This window comes from Hyperolius riggenbachi, chromosome 5 (assembly GCF_040937935.1).
Source record: "Hyperolius riggenbachi isolate aHypRig1 chromosome 5, aHypRig1.pri, whole genome shotgun sequence".
Classification (NCBI taxonomy): Eukaryota; Metazoa; Chordata; class Amphibia; order Anura; family Hyperoliidae; genus Hyperolius; species Hyperolius riggenbachi.
This window is the reverse complement of record NC_090650.1, coordinates 43,315,388-43,334,614: the sequence shown is the minus strand read 5'-3', so window position 1 is coordinate 43,334,614 and position 19,227 is coordinate 43,315,388. Positions and strand designations below refer to the sequence as shown.

The window sequence follows — 19,227 nt, the reverse complement described above, 5'->3', positions numbered from 1 at the left end:
GAAAAACATAGTGATTTAGAAAAAAAAAATGTTCAGGGAACTGAATGACACTTAACTCAGGTGGCAGACAGTTAGGTTTATGCTCCCAGGCTAACTAGTTACACGACCGTTCAGCAACGTGAGATTGAGCACTAACAGGTCTGTAAGGCCCTTGCCCGTAGGTGTCTGGGGCAACACTGAACAGACCAGCATGGGTGTGTAACCTAACCTTTGGCGACCGTTACTGGTAACATATTGGCCCAGGGCCGGCCTTAGGTTTCACAGCGCACTGAGCGAAACCTGATTTTTGTGCCCCCCCCCCCTTTCATCCTCTTCTCGCGTGCATATGCTCACACACACACGCATGTATACACACACACAGGCCCATATGCAATTCCCCTTTTCTCCTGAGATATCTCCTAGAACAGTGGTTCCCAACCTTTTTGACATTGTGACACAAATGCTCAGATCTCCGTGACACGTTACGTATGTATAATAGAAAAATACTTTTAATAACCACGAATGGATGGAAAGAGTGCATTATCCTGAATACACTAAAAATGAAGGCTAGAACCTTTCAGGAATATTAATAAAAACAATCAGTGGGACAGTTAGCCGCCTCCCGCCCCATTTAGAATGATAGCACAGCACCGACAATTTGCACCACACGTTATAGCCGCAGTGCGCCCCCCCACCCAAACGCCTTCAGACTCAGTATAGGTAGGTAGCCAGGTATAGGTACCCCCAGTATAGGATCTCATGTGTAGGTGCCCTCAATTAGGTTGCCAAGCATAGGTGCCCCCAGTATAGGAAGTCAGTTGAAGGTCTCCATCCCCCCAATAGGTAGCCAGGCGTAGGTGCCTCTAGTATAGGTAGTCATGTGTTGGTGCCTCCAGTATAGGTAGCCAGGTGTTGGTGCCCTCAGTAAAGGTAGCCAGCTATAGGTGCCCTCTGTGGTGATATATTGGGGTGCTGATGATGTTAGGGAATACAGGGACATATTTTGTCATTTTTCTGTCTGCACTGCCTCCGATACGGAGGTCTGCTAAAAGCTAGTCTGGCTGTTGAAGGTGTCACCTGGCCAGGAACCTGAATGCTAATGTGTTAGTCTGTATGTAGATCAACTCTACCATTGTCTGCTAGAAGGAAGCTGTCTCAGGTGTGATGGTCTGTTTGTCAATGACCACTACAGGTGCCTCTGAAGGTGACAGATGGTGAATAGGAACAGGAATGTTTGAACGGAGACAGGAAAAAGCCTTAATGAAGTTTTCACCTGGAGTTGGAAAGCCTCACTTCACAATTTTTTGATGTATAGACTTTTACCTGGAAATGGAATTATGTCTGAGATTTAATTAAAACTAGTTCCTCCCCTCCCCAAGGAAGTTGCAGCCTCCGGGCGTATCTCACAGTATAAAAAGCAGAGCCAGATACCTAGAAAGAATCTTCTTTTGGAGGTAGCGCTTTAGCTAGGGATGATCGCGACTCCTGGTCGAAACGGCGTCCTCCCGTCAAACAACGTTCTAACCTTAGCTGGTAACGTTCTTTTTTCCCCCGTTTATTTTTACGCAAATATCCGTGTGTGTATTTTTGTAGCTTGTATTTTTGTAACTTTTATCTTTGTAACTTTTTTTACTTTGTTTTTGTACATCTTTTGTATATATTAAGTTCTGCATTGTTCCATGTTTTTTATGGAATATTAAATCAATATTTAATAAGCTTGACTTCTGCTGTGCTAAACTAACACTCATAGCCTAGAAGAGATTCAAGTGCAACTGTGTATAAATCCATGCCTAATTGTATGCTTGAGCAACACTACCATATGAAATTGTAATTGCATTGTGTGTGATTGTCATACGTTGGCCTAAAGCGCGCAGCTGACCCAATGTACGAAAACGCCAGTGCAAGTAGCGACAGCTGAGTGGCTAACAGTATCGTTCGGAACGACTGTTAGTGGTTTTGCTTCACTCCAGTGTAAGATTGCAACTGTGTGTGTGTGTGGGTGCATGGCGTTCCCGTATTCGGCCTAAGCGCAAAGCTGACCCGAATACGAAAACGCGGATTGCGCTCTGAGGACTCAACAGCAGAGTGGAAGTGTCTAGCGAACCGCTAGTGGTGGCAGTGAAAAGTGTTTTGAGGGGTCACAGCCTTGTTGGTAGCTCGAATAAGGCTGCTCCCCGCTTGATCTGGTCAAACCCGCAGTCGGGAACCGTATACGCAGGCGTGCTGCGGGCCGATTCCTGACACCCTCAGTATAGGAAATCAGGTGTAGGTGCCCTCAGTATAGGCAACCAGCTTTAGGCGCCCCCTTGGAAGCTGGCGCCCTGAGCGACCGCTCCGGTCGCTCATATCAAAGGCCGGCTATGTATTGGCCCTAGACAATGAAATCACCCCTGCAAACTATGCATAGCTATACAATTTTTTTATTGCAATTTTTTTGTGTTTTCTTTTGCTTATTGTGAACTCCTTCATGCTAACTAGTTATGCGACCATTCACTTGAGAATTGAGCACTAACAGGTCTGTAAGGCCCTTGCCCTTAGAGGTCCAGGGGTGGTGGGGCAAGTGGTATGTCGTGGGGCTCCCATATCAGAGCAGAATGAGGATAATGTGACAATGTTCCTAGCAGAAGCAGTAGAAGATGGAGTGTGCTATGTAAGCCAGTCAACTACGTCATCAGCCTTTTTGAGTTCAGGGTACATGCCCTCTGAACACTGGGCAATATTCTAGGGCCACAAGAAATCACAGCACTGTGACCCTTGCAGTGTGGCCTGCCTCTGCCTGTCTTTTTTTTATTTCTGGACGATTCAGGGGCAGAGGAGGGCGGCAAGGGGGCTGGAGAACGCCCCAGGTATGTATTTTTTTTTTTAAATCCCCCCATGTCAGGTTTATTTTAAATATGGAGCCATGTAAATGATTTACACTTTTCTGCCCCTAGACCAAGTTTCTTGTGGCTCCTATTCAGGGCCGGCCTTTGACCTGAGCGACCAGAGCGATCGCTCAGGGCGCCGGCTGCCAGGGGGGCGCTCCTGCTGACTGGCTGCATGTGGCTGCTGCTGCTGCGGGCCCCGCCTGGGTCCGTCTCGCTCCGCCCCCTGGTGCCGCTACTGGGGGTGATGGGAGACAAACATGCCCGTGTGGCCAACGTGATGGAGGGGAGACCCGCAGCCGCGGGGAGGGCAGCCCGACCTCTCCCTCCCTTCCTCTCCGGGCCACCCTCTGTGCTCCCCCCTCCGATGCAGACTGCAGCAATGCAGAGAGAACAACACACCTCTTTGGTTCCGATCGCTGGCGCCGCTCACTTGCCGCTGGTCGCCTCTTCTACCTAGTCGCTGATACACACTACACTAAACTTCCTGCTTAACAGGAAGTGTACTGTGTATCAGCGACTAGGTAGAAGAGGCGACCAGCGGCAAGTGAGCGGCGCCGGCGATCGGAACCACGGAGGTGAGTTGTTCTCTCTGCATTGCTGCAGTCTGCATCGGAGGGGGTAGCACAAGAGGGTGGCCCGGAGAGGAAGGGAGGGAGAGGTCGGGCTGCCCTCCCCGTGGCTCCCCCTCCACTATGAGGGAAGGTACCTACCTACCTATCTAATCTATACTGGGGGCAGCTACCTATCTAGCCAATACTGGGGGCACCTACCTATCTATCCAATACTGGGGGGCAGCTACCTATCTAACCTATACTGGGGGGCAGCTACCTATCTAATCTATACTGGGGGGCAGCTACCTATCTAATCTATACTGGGGGGCAGCTACCTATCTAGCCAATACTGGGGGCACCTACCTATCTAACCTATACTGGGGGGCAGCTACCTATCTAATCTATACTGGGGGCACCTACCTATCTAACCTATAATGGGGGGCAGCTACCTATCTAATCTATACTGGGGGCACCTACCTATCTAGCCTATACTGGGGGACAGCTACCTATCTAGCCAATACTGGGGGCACCTATCTATCTAACCTATACTGGGAGGCAGCTACCTATCTAATCTATACTGGGGGCAGCTACCTATCTAATCTATACTGGGGGCAGCTACCTATCTAATCTATACTGGGGGCAGCTATCTATCTAATCTATACTGGGGACAGCTACCTATCTATTCTATACTGGGGGCAGCTACCTATTTAATCTATACTGGGGGCAGCTACCTATCTAATCTATACTGGTGGCACCTACCTATCTAACCTATACTGGGGGCACCTACCTATCTAACCTATACTGGGGGCAGCTACCTATCTAACCTATACTGGGGGGCAGCTACCTATCTAATCTATACTGGGGGCAGCTACCTATCTAATCTATACTGGGGCAGCTACCTATCTAATCTATACTGGGGGCAGCTACCTATCTAATCTATACTGGGGGTACCTACCTATCTAACCTATACTGGGGGCAGCTACCTATCTAATCTATACTGGGGGCAGCTACCTATCTAACCTATATTGCGGGTACCTACCTATCTAACCTATACTGGGGCAGCTACCTATCTAACCTATATTGCAGGTACCTACCTATCTAACCTATACACTGGGGGCAGCTACTTATCTAACCTGTACTGGGGGCACCTACCTATCTAACCTATAGCTGGGACAAATGCCTATCTAACCTATACTGGGGCAAGTATACCAGCTACCTATACTGGGGGCACCTACCTGGCTAACCTATACTGGATCTATAGCTGGCTACCTTTACTGGGTCACCTATGCCTGGCTAACTATACTGGGGGGACTTATAGCTATATGTCAGGAATCCGGATGGACGGAGGCGCGCTGAGCCTCAGGCTGCTGTCGAGAAGCGCGCAGCAGGTGTGCCACTCAGCCCTGTGACAATGTCCTGAGTGACGAGGAGGGGAGAGCCGCAGCCGCGGGGAGGGCAGCCCGACCTCTCCCTCCCTTCCTCTCCGGGCCACCCTCTGTGCTCCCCCCTCCGATGCAGACTGCAGCAATGCAGAGAGAACAACTCACCTCCTTGGTTCCGATCGCTGGCGCCGCTCACTTGCCGCTGGTCGCCTCTTCTACCTAGTCGCTGATACACATGACACTAAACTTCCTGCTTAACAGGAAGTGTAGTGAGTATCAGCGACTAGGTAGAAGAGGCGACCAGCGGCAAGTGAGCGGCGCCGGTGATCGGAACCACGGAGGTGAGTTGTTCTCTCTGCATTGCTGCAGTCTGCATCGGAAGGGGTAGCACAGAGGGTGGCCCGGAGAGGAAGGGAGGGAGAGGTCGGGCTGCCCTCCCCGCGGCTCCCCCCTGAGGGGAGGTACCTATCTACCTATCTAATCTATACTGGGGGCAGCTACCTATCTAGCCAATACTGGGGGCACCTACCTATCTAACCAATACTGGGGGGCAGCTACCTATCTAACCTATACTGGGGGGCAGCTACCTATCTAATCTATACTGGGGGGCAGCTACCTATCTAATCTATACTGGGGGGCAGCTACCTATCTAGCCAATACTGGGGGCACCTACCTATCTAACCTATACTGGGGGGCCGCTACCTATCTAATGTATACTGGGGGTACCTACCTATCTAACCTATAATGGGGGGCAGCTACCTATCTAATCTATACTGGGGGCACCTACCTATCTAACCTATACTGGGGGACAGCTACCTATCTAGCCAATACTGGGGGCACCTATCTATCTAACCTATACTGGGAGGCAGCTACCTATCTAATCTATACTGGGGGCAGCTACCTATCTAATCTATACTGGGGGCAGCTACCTATCTAATCTATACTGGGGGCAGCTATCTATCTAACCTATACTGGGGGCAGCTACCTATCTAATCTATACTGGGGCAGCTACCTATTTAATCTATACTGGGGGAAGCTACCTATCTAATCTATACTGGTGGCACCTACCTATCTAACCTATACTGGGGGCACCTACCTATCTAACCTATACTGGGGGGCAGCTACGGAAGCAGTAGATTTGGGCGCATGAGACAAGTGGACAAAAAGGGCGCCCCATTCACTCCCATTATAAATATCGTTTAATGGGCGCCGAACAGGGAAAAAAGGGCTCTGGAGATTATTAACGTTTTACAAACGGCGCCCGGAGATTTTTAAGGTTTTATAACTATGTTTGTGATGATTTAAATTTACAAAATGAGCCCGTGACGAATAACGTTTATAAAGATACTAAATCACTATTTCTAAAACATTTCTAAAACATTATCCACCCAAAAAAATTATTTACATTTTTTTATTTACATTTTTTATTTATTAATGTTTGTAAAACATTATTATCCATAGGGGGTCTTAGGTTTAGGCACCACCAGGGGGGGTCTTAGGTTTAGGCTCCACCAGGGGGGTCTTAGGTTTAGGCACCACCAGGGGGGGTCTTAGGTTTAGGCACCAACTGGGGGGTCTTAGGTTTAGGCACCAACAGGGGGGTCTTAGGTTTAGGCACCAACAGGGGGGTCTTAGGTTTAGGCACCAACTGGGGGGCCTTAGGTTTAGGCACCAACAGGGGGGTCTTAGGTTTAGGCACCAACTGGGGGGTATTAGGTTTAGGCACCAACAGGGGGGTCTTAGGTTTAGGCACCAACTGGGGGGTATTAGGTTTAGGCACCAACAGGGGGGTCTTAGGTTTAGGCACCAACTGGGGGGTCTTAGGTTTAGGCACCAACTGGGGGGTCTTAGGTTTAGGCACCAACTGGGGGGTCTTAGGTTTAGGCACCAACAGGGGGTCTAGGGGTTAGGGATAGGTACAGGAAGGGTTTTTAATAAACGTAAATATAAGTTTCACTTTACAAACAGGGAAGATTAACGTTTTACGAATTGCCGATCTCATACACATTATTTAGTGATTTATAAATTCTTAAAACACTATTTGTAAACGAAATTCTACACAATATTTCTATAAACGATAATACTGTTTATCGTTTACACCACGCGCCCTTTTTTCCCGACGCCCTTTTTTGATGTACGCGGCAGCTACCTATCTAATCTATACTGGGGCAGCTACCTATCTAATCTATACTGGGGAAGCTACCTATCTAATCTATACTGGGGGCAGCTACCTATCTAATCTATACTGGGGGTACCTACCTATCTAACCTATACTGGGGGCAGCTACCTATCTAATCTATACTGGGGGCAGCTACCTATCTAACCTATGTTGCGGGTACCTACCTATCTAACCTATACTGGGGCAGCTACCTATCTAACCTATATTGCAGGTACCTACCTATCTAACCTATACACTGGGGGCAGCTACTTATCTAACCTGTACTGGGGGCACCTACCTATCTAACCTATAGCTGGGACAAATGCCTATCTAACCTATACTGGGGCAAGTATACCAGCTACCTATACTGGGGGCACCTACCTGGCTAACCTATACTGGATCTATAGCTGGCTACCTTTACTGGGTCACCTATGCCTGGCTAACTATACTGGGGGGACTTATAGCTATATGTCAGGAATCCGGATGGACGGAGGCGCGCTGAGCCTCAGGCTGCTGCCGAGAAGCGAGCAGCATGTGTGCCACTCAGCCCTGTGACAATGTCCTGAGTGACGACGAGTCCTTCTCTCCTGCTCCCAGAATCCTGGCACCTACACTGGCACTAAGTCTGCAGACTGCTCTGCAGACAGTAAGAAGAGGAGACTGACCAGCAAGAAGCAAGGCTCCCCAACCTCCCTACGCTAAAGGGGGAATATGCTTATGCTGCTGGATACACTAATCTGGGGGGGGGGTCTGTTGCAAGACTAGTAGCCTAAGCCTATATACACTAAGGGGGGGGGGGGATCTGGCAGATCCCCCCCTTAGTGTATATAGGCTACTAGTCTTGTATATGTAGGCAGATCCCCCCTTTAGTGTATATAGGCTTAGGCTACTAGTCTTGCAGTCGCAGATCCCCTTTTAGTGTATTTAGGCAGCAGATCCCCCCCCCCCCATTAGTGTATGTATGTGTGTGTGGTGCACTCACAAGCGAAGAGGATGAATGTGGGGGGGGGGGGGGGCACCAAAATCTGGTTACGCTCAGGGCGCTGTGAAACCTAAGGCCGGCCCTGCTCCTATTACACGAGCAGCAGATGCCCTCCCAGTGCATGTGCAGCCCACTCTTCCATGTGTAACTCCCATGTACAGCAGTCCGTCTCTCTTACATATACAGCGTTCAGTGGCAGCAGATCCCCTGTTGCAGCCCTCTTTTTCTATTTGCAGCTTCTTCCTCAATATCCACCAACCCCTCTACCATGTTCAGCTGCCACCTGGAGCCACAACTGCCTAAGGCCTGAGAACTTGAGTTTCAGAAACCAAATTCCATCTGTAGTTAAATCTTCCTACTTTCATCTTAAGAACATTGCAAAGATTAAACATCTGATTCCCCCAGAGGATCTTCCAACCCTAGTTCACGCCTTTATCACATCACGGCTGGACTACTGCAATGCCCTTTATGCTGGCCTTCCCAAAAAGGACCTGCGTCGCCTGCAATTAGTGCAGAATGCTGCTGCCAGATTACTAACTAACCAGCCTCGCCACTGTCACATTACACCGATCCTTCGCAGCAAGTTCTATAAACTTGGTCACTCCCAGAGTGCACCTCAAAAAATCTGGAGACAGAGCCTTCTGTCATGCTGCCCCTACTCTTTGGAACTCCCTGCCTCACCCAGTAAAGACAGCACCATCCCTGGAGCTATTCAAATCCAGATTGAAAAGCCACCTGTTTAGCCTGGCATTTCCGGACTTATAAAATTCTTCCTCTGTACCACGATGGTCTGAGCCATGCTTATTCGCTTTGAGTCCTACGGGAGAAAAGCGCTTTACAAATGTTGTTTGTTGTTGTTGTTTGTGGCCTTTTCAGAAATGCAGCTCTGCCAGGGGTCTCAGACTCATACATTAATTTGTTCTATCTTAAAGTGAGGCTCCAGACTAAAAATCTACTCAGCAGCACTGAACAGGCTTGGTGTTTCTTTAACAGTTTCACAGCATCAGAACTTTGTTTTTCTTATCCAAGCCTTACTTTTAGCTGCACAGAAGAAGACTGAGAGGGGCATTTTCCCCCCTGATGCTGCGCAAAGCATGATGGGATTTCTGATGATGTTGTTCTCGTTTTGCGGTTTTGGTGCACTTTTTTTTTTTATTTGGCATTTGAGATTTGAAGCCTAGCGCATGCAGCTGGGAGGGGTGATCAGGACACAGGATAGTTGGAACTGTCTCATGCTCCCTGTCACCTCCTTTAAACCAAAAAGATGTCTGCCCCCATGAAAAAAATGGCTGCCCCAATGAAATCACAAACATTTGCCTGTTCTTTTAAAACAGGGTGGTACTGGGTAACAGATTATATTACCTTTCTATTTTATTTAACATAACTAATGTAACTTAATGACAGAATGTTTGTTTAGGCTGAAGTTCCCCTTTAACTTCTAGCTATATTACTCGAATTCAAACAAACCTTTTAACATTATTTTTATTATCGTTAGATGTATTTACTATTTTACAAAATAATGATGTGTTTATACAGTACCAAGGCTACATAGAACTTGCCTGGGTTTCATTTATTATTTCCTTTTTCATTGCTAGGATTAATTTTCCAGGATAATAAATAACACTATCTATGCAATCATTGAAGTAAAATTGCAGAGTAATTCTCCCAGGTAACTATTTATATAACATAAGACTAAAAAATTGGCTTGACAAACCCTTGACAGCAAGGAACGTATAAGAAATTCAATAGGTCATCATTACTCTGTATGGGCGCTAACTAATGTAACATGTAGCAGCAGATAAAAGTGAGTCATTCCAATCTTTAATCCTAATTTTGTATCTCAAAAGAAAAATATCGAACTTCAGAAAATTCCTATAAATATAATTATTTATTTTATAAATTTTGTGTTCACTTCAGTTTTAGTTTACATGTAGTACCTTACTACAGCCCTCCTCATCTTCAATACTGGGCCCCATTTCATGGTCTGTTGACAATGGTTTTCTTTTGCACAGAAAAGGAAACGTCCTCTCGCACATTTTATCTGCCCAGCGGCCGTCCTAAGTATGGAGGAAAAAAATACATTAAATACTGTACATTAATGTGTCTTTTTTCCAAAAAGGGAACCTGAACAGTGAAAATAAATGGAATCTGGACTTACCTTTGGTTTCCTCCAGAACCCCATCCCCACCACCCAAGTACCCCCGCCCGCCCTGTAGCCCGCAAGGTCCATCGGTGTCCTCAGAGTCCCTTCCGTGGTCTTGCTGGTGGCTCCGTTAACCCGGTGTCTTTGGCTGAAGTCGCACATGTCGCACTACTGTCGTACATGCTGCACACCTGAAACAAGCATACAGCTAATCTTGATAGATCTGACAATAATGCTTGTTCAGGGTCTGTGGCTGAAAGTATTAGAGGCAGAGGATCAGCAGGACAGCCAGTAGGGATGCTCATTCGGATTCCGCGGAAATGCTATTTCCAAAATTCCGATCGGAAATTGCATTTCCGCATCGGAATGTGGAAATCGGTAATACAAGTGCGGTATCGTGGAAATTTCCGCCAACTTTAACATCGATTTTCTCAAAAACTATAAGGTCTTTTTGAAAACTTTTTTGCATCTTGTTCACAAGGTTCAGTTTAATAAACCCTGAGAATTTGGTGTTTCTAGGATCTATGGGGGCTTTGCTGTTAACCGCTAAAGACGGCGGATTTTTACTGTCATGTAAAATGCAGAAAATTTGCATTATCCAATATGGGGTAATTTTAAGCCAATCAGGAGACTCAGAATGAATAAACCAATCAGAGAATTGGGATTTAGGCGGAAATTTCCGCATTCTCTGATTGGCTTATTCATTTTGCGTCTTCTGCTTGGCTTAAAATTACCGCATATTGGATAATGCAGATTTTCTGCATTTTACATTACAGTAAAAATCTGCCAACTTTAGCGGTTAATAGCACAGCCCCCATAAGACTTAGACACACCAAATTTTCAGGGTTTATTAAACAGAATCTTGTGAACAAGATGAAACAAAGTTTTCAAAAAGACCTCATAGTTTTTGAGAAAATCGATGTAAAGTCGGGGGCAATTTCCGCAATTTCTAACGGAAATCCGCATCGGAATGCGGAAATTGGTAGTGGAAAGCGGAATCGGTAAAAGTAGCAGGAATTGGCAATGTCGGAATGCGGATTTTCCGCGGAATCGGAAATTGGCATTTCCGACCATCCCTAACAGCCAGGCAACTGGTATTGCAGTACATTAATTGTTCTACTGAACAATATTGATGAAGGTGAGGAGGTAGCTGTAACGATTGGTGTCAACTCACAGAGAGAATCTGATTGTTGATGATCTGCAGAATCACCAAGAATACAGATAAAAACTCGATTATGGATGATCTGCAGAATCACCAATAATGCAAGTACAGACTAACCTCTGGACACCTGTAGTGTGAGTGATTGGTGCAACAGTAACGAATGAGCACACAAGAGTTGTCAGAGACTCCTGAGGAGCAGAAGTCCTATAAACTATATGATAAACACAATGTAGCAACCAGACACTACTTCAGCCGAGGATCAGTTGGCAGTTAGATCCCAGTCTGCAGGGTAGTGAGATCACCTGATGGAACGAGGTGATATGATACTACTGCAGCCAAGAATCACCTAAGGAGTAGGAGATCTTTGCTAAGGTCAAGGAATGCCTGGGTGGAAATGGCGATTCAGACCTTGATGCAGCAGGATATTTCCGAGGAGCGGAAATACTCGAACCCCTCAGCCTAGGTAAACCTAGTGCTGAGGGTAGCATAGTCAGACAAGCAGATTCAGCAACTCACGGACAGAGACAGTACAGAATCGAGAGACAGAGTCAGTGTGTAGTGCAATCAGCAATGTTTTCGGCAACAAGATCATATAGGCAAGGTACAGAATCAGAAGACTAGAGCGAGGTCAGACAAGCAAGAGGTCATAACAAATATACAGTTCAATTAGTACTTTAACCACTTGAGGACCCACCCTTTACCCCCCCTTAAGGACCAGCGCTGTTTGTTGGGATCTGTGCTGGGTGGGCTCTGCAGCCCCCAGCACAGATCAACGGGCACGCAGAGCGATCAGATTGCCCCCCTTTTTTCCCCCCTAGGGGGATGATGTGCAGGGGGGGTCTGATCGCTTCTGCATGCTGTATTGTTGCCCTCCGTGGCGAAATTCCGCTTCCCCCTCTCCTACCTATCATGCCCAGTGATCCGGGCTGCACAGGACGCTATCCGTCCTGTGCAGCCAGTGACAGGACGTCCCCTGTCACATGGCGGCGATCCCCGGCCGCTGATTGGTCGGGGATCGCCGATCTGCCTTACGGCGCTGCTGCGCAGCAGTGCCGTACAATGTAAACAAAGCGGATTATTTCCGCTTGTGTTTACATTTAGCCTGCGAGCCGCCATCGGCGGCCTGCAGGCTATTCACGGAGCCCCCCGCCGCGAATTGACAGGAAGCAGCCGCTCGCGCGAGCGGCTGCTTCCTGATTAATTAGCCTGCAGCCGGCGACGCAGAACTGCGTCGCTGGTCCTGCAGCTGCCACTTTGCCGACGCACGGTATAAGCGTGCGGTCGGCAAGTGGTTAAGCTATCAAGTATCTGACTAAGTGTGGATTCCCAGCTCCTGCCGGTTCTGGCACACTGTCGGATCTGGCTATGGTCTGAGAGCTAGCACGTAAAGTATTCGCAACTGCAGACAGGGAATGACTGGCATACAGGTCCTATATGTACTGGGAGCGCTCCCAAGCTCCACCCCAGTCACTCAGCCAATCAGAAGGGCAGATGGAGTCAGCTGACCAGCTTGGTCAGGTGACAGCCCTTCTACTAGCATAAAGGTCCTGTCGCCTGGCCCGCGCGCGCGTAAGCCTCAGCCTCTGAGTGTCAGAGAGGCTTTGACCAATGTCCGTATTAACAAGAAGGTTAGCAGGTGCCGGCTGGGTCGCGGGAACCGCCGCCATTCCGGCGGCCGCGGCGACGGTATCCCTGCTGCCCTGAGGCAGCATGTTGGAATCTGACTGTGCGGTGGAAACCGCCGGCTGGGACGCAGAAACCGCCGCCCTGCCACTGATTGTGGCGGCAGTACTTCTGCTAACCCTCACAGTACCCCCCCCCCCCCCTTGAGGAGTGGACTCCGGACACTTCTTCCCTGGTATCTCAGGATGTAACTGATGAAACCTCTTCCTCAATTTCTCAGCATGCATGCGGTCCTCTGGGACCCAAGATCTGTCCTCCACCCCATAACCCTTCCAATGGACCAGATACTGTACAGAATTCTGTACGAGATGAGAATCTAAAATCTTCTCCACCTCGTATTCTGTTTGACCTTCCACTATCACAGGGGGGGGGGGGGGAAGAGGAATCCACATACACTGCTGGTTTCAACAATGAGACGTGAAAGGACCTACCACATCTCATACTGGCCGGGAGATCAATCACATAGGAGACGTCATTGATCTTTCTAGTCACTGGATAAGGCCCTATGAACCTAGGACCTAATTTGGTAGATGATTGTCTGAGTGCTCTGTGTTTTTGTAGACACCCAAACCTTGTCACCTGGAGCAAAATGCCATTCAACAGAACGTCTCTTATCGGCCTGTCTTTTCTGACTCTGGAAAGCTGTCCCCAAGCTCCTCTTTACTTGTCCCCAAAGCTCCCTCAGTGTCCTTTGCCAGTCTTCCAGGGCAGGGAAGGGAGAGGAACACACTGGCAACGGGGAAAATTTGGGAGACCTTCCAGAGACCACCTGAAAAGGAGAGAGTCCAGTAGAAGAATTCCTCAGATTATTGTGCGCAAATTCCGCAAAAGGTAGAAACTTAACCCATTCAGTCTGTGCATCGGCCAAATAGCACCTGAGAAACTGCTCCAGAGCCTGATTAACCCTTTCAGTCTGCCCATTGGTCTGTGGGTGGTACCCGGATGAAAATGACAGATTCATACCCAAACCATGGCAAAAGGCCCTCCAAAACTTCGACACAAATTGGACCCCTCTATCTGAAACCACATCATCCGGAATACCATGCAGCCGGAAGATGTGTTGCACAAACAGATCCGCTAACTCCTGAGCAGAGGGGAACCCTTTAAGAGGAATGAAATGGGCCATCTTGCTGAATCTGTCAACTACCACCCATATGACTGACATGCCCTCGGACCTGGGAAGCTCCCCAACAAAGTCCATGGACAGATGGGTCCAGGGTTCACTCGGAACTGAGAGAGGCTGTAAAGTACCCACAGGAGCCTGATGAAAAGGTTTACTCCTGGCACACACCACACACTCCCTGACAAACTCTTTGTAATCAGATGCCAGTGAAGGCCACCAAACACACCTGGTGAGGAGATCTAGAGTGCGAGTGACCCCGGGATGACCTGCGTTCTTATGGGTATGGAATAGTTGCATGATCTGTAGTCAAAAGGGCAGTGGCACAAATAGAACCCCCTCAGGTTTCCCTTCCGGGGTATCGAGTTGATAGGTAGCTAATGTGGGTGCCCAGTCCTCCCAAGTCTCCGTGGCCGCAAGCACAATCTTGCGAGGTAAAATGCTCTCGGGAAGAGTGGGTTGAGCTGTCTCCGGTTCAAAGCATCTGGAGAGAGCGTCAGCCTCGACGTTCTTACTACCTGGGGTATAAGTGATAACAAATCTGAACCTCGAGAAAAATAAGGACCAACGGGCTTGTCATGGACTAAGCCTCTTGGCTCCTTCAATGTACTCCAAATTTTTGTGATCGGTATACACAGTAATGGTATGCTCTGCTCCCTCCAGCCAATGTTGCCATTCCTCAAAGGCAAGCTTGATGGCCAGCAATTCCCTATTGCCCACATCGTAGTTTCTCTCAGCAGGGGAAAACCTGCGTGAAAACTAGGCGCAAGGGTGCATCTTGCCTTGGGAACCCGAGCGTTGAGACAAGACAGCCCCCACCCCAATTTCCGAGGCATCCACTTCAACTATGAAGGGGAGGGTGACATCAACATGTCTCAAGATGGGTGCAGAGCAAAACAACTTTTTTAACTGAATGAAAGCTTCTTGGGCCTCAGAGGACCAGTGATATGAATCCGCACCCTTCTTGGTCATGCGAGTGAGCGGTGAAACCACTGCAGAAAAGCCCTTTATGAACCTTCTGTAATAATTGGCAAAGCCAATAAATCTCTGAAGTGCCTTTAGTCCCACTGGTTGTGGCCAATCCAGCACAGCTGTCACTTTCTGTGGATCCATGGAAAGACCTGTGGTAGAGATCACGTAACCCAAAAAGGAGACCTCAGTGACCTCAAAAAGGCACTTCTCGAGCTTGGCATATAATGAATTCTGCCTCAGTTTCTTCAACACATAACGTACATGATTCCTATGCTCAGATAGGTTAGGAGAAAAGATTAGTATATCATCCAAATATACTAATACAAATTTCCCCAAGACCTCTCTAAAAACCTTGTTAATCAACTCCTGGAAGACGGCTGGGGCATTACACAACCCAAAGGGCATGACCAAATACTCGTAATGGCCGTCCGGCGTATTGAAGGCCATCTTCCACTCATCGCCGTCCCTAATGCGAATTAGATTGTAAGCACCCCGTAAATCAAGCTTGGAAACAATGCTAGCATTGGTTATTTGTGCAAAGAGATCGTCGATCAACGGCAAAGGGTAACGATCAGTGCAGTTTCTAGGCTAAAATGCACCCAGGGCGAGGGTGTAAAAATTGCGCCCCCCCCCCCCCCCCCCGAGCAAGGTATGGGTGCCCGCAGTATAGGTTAGCCAGGTCTAGTTTCACTTAGTATAGGTCCCCCCAGTATAGGTAGACAAGAATAGGTACACCAGTATAGGTAGCCAGGCATAGGTGAGCCAGTATAAATGCCCCCGCTATAGGTTAGCCAGGTAGGTGCCTCCAGTATAGGTAGCCAGTATAGTTGCCCCCAGTATAGGTTAGATAGGCAGGCGCCCCGGGTATAAGTTAGATAGGTAGGTGCCCCAGTACAGGTTAGCTAGGTGGGTGCCTCTAATATAGGTAGCCAGAATAGTTGCCCCCAGTATAGGTTAGATAGGTAGCTGCCCCCCAGTATAGGTTAGATCGGTAGCTGCCCCCCAGTGTAGGTTAGATAGGTAGCTGGCCCCCAGTGTAGGTTAGATAGGTAGCTGCCCCCCAGCTTAGGTTAGATTATGTAGGTGCCCCCCAGTATAGGTTAGATAGGTAGCTGCCCCCCAGCATAGGTTAGATTAGGTAGGTGCCCCCCAGTATAGGTTAGATAGGTAGCTGCCCCCCAGTGTAGGTTAGATAGGTAGCTGCCCCCTATTGTAGGTTAGATTAGGTAGGTGCCCCCCAGGATAGGTTAGATAGGTAGCTGCCCTCCAGTGTAGGTTAGATAAGGTAGGTGCCCCCCAGCGTAGGTTAGATTAGTTAGCTGCCCCCCAGTGTAGGTTAGATTAGGTAAGTGCCCCCCAGTGTAGGTTAGATTAGGTAGGTGCACCCCAGGATAGGTTAGATAGGTAGCTGCCCCCCCAGTATAGGTTAGATAGGTAGCTTCCCCCCCAGTGTAGGTTAGATTAGGTAGGTGCCCCCCAGTATAGGTTAGATAGGTAGCTGCCCCCCAGTGTAGGTTAGATTAGGTAGGTGCCCCCCCAGTATAGGTTAGATAGGGGGGCCCCCTGTATAGGTTAGATTAGGTAGCTGCCCCCCAGTATAGGTTAGATTAGGTAGCTGCCCCCCAGTGTAGGTTAGACTAGGTAGGTGCCCCCCCAGGATAGGTTAGATAGGTAGCTGTCCCCCATACTGGAGGGGGGAGCACCAGAGCCGCAGGGAGGGCAGCCCGACCTCTCCCTTCCTCTCCCGGGCCGCCCTCCGTGCTCCCCCCTCAGATGTATAGTGAGCAGGCAGGAAGTGCTGTATACAACATACCTCCCTGGCTCCAAGCGCTGCTCTCTCGCCGCCGGTCTCCTCTCTGTATACATGCTGATACACACGCTGCTTCCGGAAGCAGCGTGTGTATCCGCATCTATGCAGAGTAGAGACCGGCGGCGAGAGAGCAGCGCTTGGAGCCAGGGAGGTATGTTGTATACAGCGCTTCCTGCCTCCTCACTATACATCTGAGGGGGGAGCACGGAGGGCGGCCCGGGAGAGGGAGGGAGAGGTCGGGCTGCCCTCCCCACGGCTCCGGTGCTCCCCCCTCCATTACAGCGCCCCCCTCCCAACAGCGCCCCGGGCGGCAGCACGCCCCGCATGGCCCTAGAAACGGGCATGGTAACGATTCTTTACCGTGATTTTATTCAAGCCACGATAGTAAATACATGGCCTAAGGCCTCCGTCCTTCTTATGTACAAAAAAGAACCCTGCTCCAGCTGGTGATCGAGAGGGACGGATGAAGCCTTTAGCTAAATTCTCTTTGATATATTCTTGCATAGCGATTTTCTCGGGACCCGACAAGTTCTACAAATGGCCTCTAGGGGGCATGCAACCTGATCTCAACTCAATAGGACAATCGAAACTCCGATGAGGTGGGAGTTTATCAGCTGCCTTAGGACAAAACACATCCGCAAACTCTGCATATTGTTCAGGTATACCCTTTACTTGTACCTTAGTAGTACAGACCGCAACCTTCTCTAAACAATGGGCGTGACAATAATCTGACCAACTGAGTAACTGGCCAGTGGCCCAATCAATCTGTGGAGAATTCTGTTGCAACCATGGCATTCCCATTCAATAGTAGAGGTTGCCATTTGTAACACAAAAAACTTTAACCTTTCCCTATGCAAAACCCCAACAGTACATACTAAGAGTGGTGTTTGAGGCAAAGGACGTTTATTTTGCAGAGGAGAATCATCTACGGCCGTGATCATGAATTGTCGGTCCAAAGGAAGCACAGGAATACCCAATTTCATTACAAAATCGAAATCAATAAAATTGGCTTCAGAACCAGAGTCCACAAATGCTTCAGACGTGAACACCTGGTTGTTCCAAGTAATGGAGCATGGAAGATTAACTCGATTCTTATTTAGAGGTAGAAGTGGCTCGCCCAGGGTATTACCTCTAACTACACCTAGGCGGCAGCGTTTACCGACTTCTTTGGACAATTCTGTACCACATGGCCTTCCTCAGCACAATAAAAACATAACCCCTCAGATCTCCTGCACATTTTCTCAATCTGCGTCAATCTGGAACGACCAATCTGCATTGGTTCGTCCGGAGGGGACTCAGACAGAGGAGAGACACAAGGAACTGGTTTAATGCCTCTATTCCCACGAGACTGTTTATGGAAGCGTAAACGTCGATCCATTCTAACAGCCAAGGAAATTGCCTCGTCTAGTGTTTTAGGCTCAGGATGTCCTAACAGTAAATCAGCAACTGGATCAGAAAGCCCAGACAGAAATCGGTCTAACAGGGCAAAAGATTCCCATCTCGTGGACCCCGCCCATTTCCTAAATTCAGCGGCGTATGCTTCTACCGTGCTACGCCCCTGGGTGAGTCTCTTAATGTTCCTTTCAGCTGTACTGGCCCTATCAGGGTCGTCGTATAAGACGGCCATAGCTGAAAAGAACTCATGCACAGTGCTCAGGGCCTCATGCTCGGGTGGCAACCCGTATGCCCAAGTCTGTGAATCGCCGGAAAGTAGAGTCTTGATCAATGTGACTCTCTGATGCTCGGAGCCTGACAAGTTAGGCCTCATCTCAAAATAAGCAAGAACACGATTCTTAAAGTTCTGAAAATCAGATGTATGGCCTTAAAATCTAGCAGGCATATCCATCTTAAGGTCAGAGACAGAAGGGGATTGTACTGCTTTAACAGCATTCTGGAGTACAATTACCGACTGACATCTGAGTGAGTCTGCTGCGTATTGACCACCCTGGTGAGCGTGTTAACAGCGGTGGTCAGAACTTCCAGTTGGCTGTGCAGTAATTCCATTATGTTTGCTCTGCAGTTCTGTAACGATTGGTGTCAACTCACAGAGAGAATCTGATTGTTGATGATCTGCAGAATCACCAAGAATACAGATAAATACTCGATTATGGATGATCTGCAGAATCACTAATAATGCAAGTACAGACTAACCTCTGGACACCTGTAGTGTGAATGATTGGTGCAACAGTAACGAATGAGCACACAAGAGTTGTCAGAGACTCCTGAGGAGAAGAAGCCCTATAAACTATATGATAAACACAATGTAGCAACCAGACACTACTGCAGCTGAGGATCAGTTGGCAGTTAGATCCCGGTCTGCAGGGTAGTGAGATCACCTGATGGAACGAGGTGATATGATACTACTGCAGCCAAGAATCACCTAATGAGTAGGAGATCTTGGCTAAGGTCAAGGAATGC

The 19,227-nt window shown here is 48.5% G+C and overlaps 1 protein-coding gene across 2 annotated transcripts in view; it reads right to left on the bottom strand.

Annotated features, from left to right (window-relative positions):
- The window catches only part of LOC137518158 (macrophage mannose receptor 1-like), a 493,922-nt gene that overhangs the window by 379,671 nt on the left and 95,024 nt on the right, over positions 1–19,227 (bottom strand). For both annotated transcript variants that reach the window (XM_068235572.1, XM_068235573.1), the window contains exon 9: positions 9,857–9,976. In XM_068235572.1, the coding sequence (XP_068091673.1) occupies positions 9,857–9,976 (120 nt within the window). The remainder of the gene's footprint in view (positions 1–9,856; positions 9,977–19,227) is intronic.